Source organism: Atta cephalotes (assembly GCF_000143395.1).
Source record: "Atta cephalotes unplaced genomic scaffold scaffold00043, whole genome shotgun sequence".
In the NCBI taxonomy this organism is placed as follows: Eukaryota; Metazoa; Arthropoda; class Insecta; order Hymenoptera; family Formicidae; genus Atta; species Atta cephalotes.
In genome coordinates, this window is record NW_012130107.1 from 1,194,790 (window position 1) to 1,201,448 (window position 6,659).

Below are 6,659 nucleotides of genomic sequence, written 5' to 3' on the forward strand. Positions count from 1 at the left end.
AGAGAGAGAGAGAGAGAGAGAGTCGCGAGTTATAATTATTAGGAATATGGAACGTATATATCCGAGTTAATCAATAAGTTGGCTCTTGACTACGTTTCTTCTAGTATTTCTAACAGATATAGAATCGTGACCGACCATGTACTCATTGTTTATCGATGAGCGTTGTATATATTCCATATATACTTTCGAAAGCAAGTACGTTTGATTTTGTTCGCATTAATTTTCGTATTGTGCGAATTTAGAAATGGAACTATTCTTTTGAAACGCGCTATTCATGGAATTTTTTAATATCCTCCAACAATTAAGTCAAAATTAAAAGATATCGATCGATGTCCCATTTTTTCTTACATTTATCATTAGTTAAAATTCATAAGTCTAAATTTTAAGAACTAAAATTTTCAATCAGCATATATACATAATATATCGTATATTATATTATTATATTATATAATATACATAAATGAGAATAAGAGTATAAGTCTATGAATACACTTCACATGAAGAGTCGCCAAATACGATCAAAGCTACATAATATATATAATAATATGCATAATAAGTTGATATATTTCTTTTATTAATTAATTATCAACTATTTTAGGTGGACACCGGGAGTTCCACAGGCGGCACCGAGAGCTATGCGAGGATACGCTTCTGCCAAACAGCGCTGCTGCTGCTGCCGCTGCTGCCGCCGTCGCTGCAGATCCGTCGACAACGACGGTGAGCGGCTGCACGAGTCCTGGACCAGGTTGTCCCGTGCTGAGCATCTCCGGCCCGCCGACCCCCCAGCCAGCCGACATCGACAGCCACCCGGCGTCCCGCGTTTTGCCGTTTCTGTATCTCGGTAACGGCAGGGATGCCGCCGATCTACAGCTATTGCGCGCCCTCGGCGCCACCCGAGTGCTGAACGTCACCTCACAGTTGCCTGGCTACCACGAGGAGCGAGGTATCACGTACAGGCAGATACCCGCCTCGGACTCTGGCCATCAAAACCTCAAGCAGTACTTCGAGGAAGCGTTCGAATTCATCGGTGAGGGTGAAATTTGTTGCTTCGATTATTTAAAATTTTTCTCTTTTTTTCCTCTACAGAAGGAGCGAAGAAGAGGTTTATATAAGAGTTTAAATTTGAACGAAACACTGTCATTTTTTTTTTAAACCAGAGACATAAAAAGAACCCAGGTAACAAGCATGTCCAAAAAGGGAACATGAGATGTCTTACAAACATCTTGAGGATATTTTTATAATATGATGTCAGAAAGACATTTTATGATGTCAGATGACATCTCTCTTTAAAATTTTATTAACATTTTCCTTCATCTATTTAAAGAAGAGAAAGAAAGCTGCCTACTCATTACGTTTACATTTAGAACAATTGCATTTTCAATTGCAGAGAGCATCGCGATAGTATTTTACATTGGTGTCATCTGTTTAGTTTCTTGGCAGACTTTGTTTGTAACTTGATCGAGGAATGTTGTCGAGAAAAACAATTGTCGTTTTATTAATTGTTCAAGAACATTTCCTTTCTCTGGAATGCAATTTAAAAACATCAAGTAATTCAAAGTTGACGCGCCATTCCTTGATTCACGATATCGCGAATTCACGTGATGATCGTCGCAATTTCCACGATTGCACAGACGGCACACTTCCTGCCGTCCTTCCGGTCGCTCCGTTGCGTTCATTCCGTTATTTCGCGGCAAGTAGTACTAGGCCCATGGACGGAAACAGGGTGTAACCAGGCGTTTCCGGTGGACCATTGAACCAGAGCGCCCGAACGGCAGGAGACCAGAAGAACCTTCCATTCATGAAGGCATGAGTCATGCGCGCGCGCGCACATCCGTGAAACGTAAGAGACTTCCCCCTTCACCCTTTAACCTGTGTTCTTTCTCCTCCTTCATCCTTGATGTTGATTCCTTCTCTCGCGCATTTACGCGATGTTCCACGCGTGCACCGCGCATCTGCGAGGAGAGGAGAGGAGAGGAGAGGAGAGAGAAAGGAATTACGCATGGAAGGGAAGCAGAGCGGCAGTCATGCGTGGCGATTGTAAGGGCTCGAAAAAGAACGAAAGAGAGAGAGGGATGAAAACGGGACGGAGAAGGATGGAGGGAAAACTGGCCTCCCCCTGAACGTGCAACTGGTGGAATGCCGGTTGAATAAACCGACTCTGCACCCCGTCGCCGTTGGCACTCTTGATTCTGAAGTTTATTTTTGAGAAACTCATTCCTTCACGCATCGTGATTCATTTAATCGCAAATTCGAGTAGTTCTCTTTTTTTCTTTTCTTTTGTCCGAACTTGCAATTTTTTTTACTGTTTATCTTCTTCGCTGAACTCTAATAAACAAATATTACATCGATATTATAATTTCCTATTCAACATTGTAATTCTTATGAAGGCACATGTATTATACATATACATTATTATTATTTATATTGATGAATAAAAAAATTACAATATTGATGTAATATTACTGTTAGTTTGTGTTTAGCAAACAGATGAAACGTAATGAAATTTAAAAATATCTTTTTTCCTTTTTTATTATGATAGACTTAAAAATGTTTAGATTATTATTATTTACATTATTAAGTCTAATAAAATATTCAAGTTTGTATAACTAGGTCTGTTCTTTTTAGCTAAAATTTTTGCGGCTCATCGTTCTTCCTTTTTTTTCCACATTGGAGAGAAACAGAGAAAAGATGTATCGTGCAAGAAGTTCAACTAAAAAGAACAGACCCACTATCATTCTTCTTTTTTTCTTTGGTTAGATCATGCAGTTTTCTTTGCAACATATCCTTTTAATCTTTAAAAGAGATCTCTTTTTTAAATGGCTTTTCTTGAGTAAGATTTATTATAATTTATTCTTTTTTATTGTATTCCTCGCCTCCAAATGATACTGTTTCAATGCCACTACAATAGCTTCCCCATCCTAAACGCATTCGGATTGTCATTGAGGTCTAGTAAAATTTCGAAATGCAGGGTCAAAGTTATCTTTCGAAAGATGCGATCAACTTGATCGCGTACGCAATCGTATTCTCTCGCGGTGCGACATAACGTTTGCATAGTCTACATAGGATCCGGGCAATGTAGTGACTCACGCTGGTGATACGATAGCGTCCCCCATATATTGCATAACCTGAGTCGGTCGTTCGGGTTTCACGACTGTTTCGCTTCAACATTTATGAGCTCGACTTGTTCATATTTTTCAAAAGCACGCGTTGCACAAAACAATCCTGTGAATCTTGAATCTTTTTAAGTCCCAAAAAAACGCAAACTTTCAACATTGTAATAAAGTGACAACATATATTCGATGTTAATCTTACAGATTAACATCGAATATAATCGCAATATATATAGTTTTTTGAATAATTACGAAACGCAATAAAGCATTTAAAAATATTACTAAAATTTCTTATTTTTGATGAAAAATTAAATCCAATAATTTCCAAATATATTATTATATTGTTTTTCATGCATTCTTTTTGTTGATTTTTTTTTTTTAGAGAATTTAAGATTATTATTAAATTATAAATAAATCGGAGCAGTTACTTTTTTTCATTGTAATTTAAAAATGATAGTTTTTTTCGATCCTCAAATAATTTTTTTATTAGCATTGTTATAAAAAAAAAAGAAAGAAAATACACATTTCATCTCGCAATTTGTCTTTTATTCCAGAGGAAGCACGGAAAGCCGGAAGCAGCGTATTGGTGCACTGTCAAGCTGGTGTGTCGCGTAGCGCAACAATTGCGATTGCTTACATAATGCGACACAAAGGCCTGTCGATGGTGGAGGCGTACAAACTAGTGAAGAACGCGCGTCCGATCATCAGTCCGAACCTGAACTTCATGGGTCAGCTGTTAGAGCTCGAGCAGGGTCTGCGAGCGTCCGGTGATGTCGCCAACTCTGCGCCAGAAGAGCCCACGACGACGACGGTAACGTCAACGACGACGACAACATCGACAATGGCGACGACAACGACGAGTAGTTGTCACCAGTGCAGGTGGAGTCATCAGCCTAACAGCGAGGAGGTGGTCACCTCTGGCTGCAGTGTCTGAGACCACGCTTTTCTCTCGTATCTTCTTCTTCTGGTCTCTCTTGAGAGTACCGAATCGTCGGCGACGGCGTCGGTGCGTCGCGAAGACGCAAACATATCCCGAGAGAGCGAATGTCGATGTCCTTCCTGCGTTTCTTTTCAACAAACCTGGACGATCAACGAATGCAGTTCGCGGGATCGCCGATCACCTGAAGATACTGGATTCAACTATAGGAAGATTCTGCAAATATGAACAATGATGCCCTCGGCATCTTTTTTTGATATCCCGAAACGCGGAATTTTCAGTTTTCCCAATCTTCGCGTCGCACAATATTTGAGTTGTCACATTTTTCAACTCAGGCTCTTTAGCCTAGAAATTATTGGCTCTTAAATTTTTTTTTTAGAATTAGTACATTTTTTCCCGAATTCCGTGTCTTCGGGACGACCATTCAATTAAAAATGGTGAAGTCAAACTGCCGAACTGACAAATCGTGACTTATTAAGGGACTCGAAGAGATACAAATGTGTGAAGAAAATACATCGTATTTTTATGAAAATTTTAATTTTTCTCTGTGGATGATTAAATTATTATTTCCTATTAGTGTCAATGCAAATTAGTCTGTGTGCTCCATATGCAAGAATAAATCAGTTTGTAAATATTATGAATGCGATGTGCCTTCTTCATACATAATATATCTAAGAAAAAAAGATAATTACGGGTTAGATTCTCTACTGCGGAGAGACAAAATATATGGCAGGGAGCGTATTTCACATAAAAAGAATTTAACCGCTCGCTTCCAACTTCGATAACGAGCAACAGCGCGTCGCGATTATTTATTTTCGAACGACGTTCGCGCGAACAGTGAACATAACTTGTACTTACGACACACAGTGTTCCATAATACGCCTGGTCGAGTCAATAGGGAGGCAAGTAAAATGTACAGAATGCTCGTCGCCTACGAGCTTCTCATTAAACGATTGACTATCATCTAGTAATGTTTATGCAAGGAAAGAAGATATGAAATCGACGGAAGTGACTGTTCCAATGATTAATTAGAGGCAGCTTATATAACATTGAAAGAAACTCAGGACAAAACGTTGAAAATTCGTTTCCGATGTTGATCATTAGAAATTTTTAAGTTTCTATTAGAAAAATATTAAACGTATATAATTCATGAATAATAGTATTGCTCTCTTACGAAATATTTAAACTTCGAAGATAATCTTTGTATATTAATATGAAGAGACAGATTAAGCCAGCGTAGCTCGCACAAAAGGCAAATGAATCAAAATTAGGAAAAAAATCAAAGTTCTTTAATCTTCCTACTTCCTAGGCATAATATTTTTTCAATGATCAACTAGTAAAACGCGCGCTTGCCTCTCAATTGACTCCTGCAAATCTGGCATGAATTTTTAGTAGAAGAATTATTTTCCGTATGGAGAAGATAAAATCGCCGACATGTATGGGGTGTCACGAGGATAATATTACGAGATTCTAGTCTCCTGACTAACAATAATGCTTTTGCATTATATATAATAGAGTCTCATCTCAGGTAATTCTACTTCCGGTATAATGTATTTTCTGTTAAGTCATGTTAATGAAAATGGTAACACTTCAATTAATTTTCAACCGGATCGGTGAATGTGGAATCGATAAACATTAAATGTGATAGATACACGTTCGAAAGAATTTAGTTTAGAGACCTATTCCGATGCAAAAACAATATTCCAAGAGAAATATATTTTTATAATATTATAGCTGTGTTTTCAGCTGGCATTTTATTTTGTGTAGACAAATAAAGGATTATTTTGTATTATTTTCAAAAATTTTTATTTAGACTGGAATATGTTATTTAATAAAATATGAAACGTATACGATTACGACGACAAAGGCAGAATTTTTTTCCGAGTACGCGCAATTCTGCTACTAATACAACATTGCTCATAAGTATTTGTCTATTTATTAAACTTGTTAATTACAGTATCACTATGCAATATTATAGAAATATTGCAGAGATGGAATTAAAAATCCCAACAAAACAGCAACATTGTAATCTATCAAAGAAATATTTCATCAATTTTTCCATACTGTATGAATATTTTCTCTAAGATATAAAGATGAAGATTTTTATTTTAAAAATCTTTTTATTTAACAGTAATGTAATCGATGCTTATTATCTATTTTATTCTAAAATAAAGTATGATCATATTTTTATTCTAAAATAAAATAAGTCTTTATATTTAGAATATAAAAGGTTGTAAATATGGTAGGCAAATACTTTCGAGCTGTGTATTTCTTCTCTCGAGGCACCCTGTACATTAGCATCACGTAAAATGGAATGTTAATTTATAATGATGAGTCCTCTATGGAAGAAAGGAACTGTTTATTAAGTAAAATCGAAACGTTAATGATTATACACGCCGAAATTAAAAAACGATGGAGAGAACGAAGAGAGAGAGAGAGAGAGAGAGAGAGAGAGAGAGAGAGAGAGAGAGAGAGAGAGAGAGAGAGAGAGAGAGAGAGAGAGAGAGAGAGAGAGAGAGTAGAAGAGAGAGAGAGTAACGAAGTAGAAGTAGAGTAAGTACGAGTAGTACGTAAGTACGTACGTAGTACGTACGTACGTACGTACGTTACGT

The 6,659-nt window shown here is 37.1% G+C and overlaps 1 protein-coding gene across 1 annotated transcript in view; it reads left to right on the plus strand.

Annotated features, from left to right (window-relative positions):
• The window catches only part of LOC105622292, a 36,138-nt gene extending 32,094 nt beyond the window's left edge, over window positions 1-4,044 (plus strand). Inside the window, exons 4-5 of the mRNA XM_012203712.1 lie at window positions 599-1,027; window positions 3,665-4,044. Of these exons, the coding sequence (XP_012059102.1) occupies window positions 599-1,027; window positions 3,665-4,044 (809 nt within the window). The remainder of the gene's footprint in view (window positions 1-598; window positions 1,028-3,664) is intronic.
• The last annotated feature ends 2,615 nt before the right edge of the window (window positions 4,045-6,659 follow it).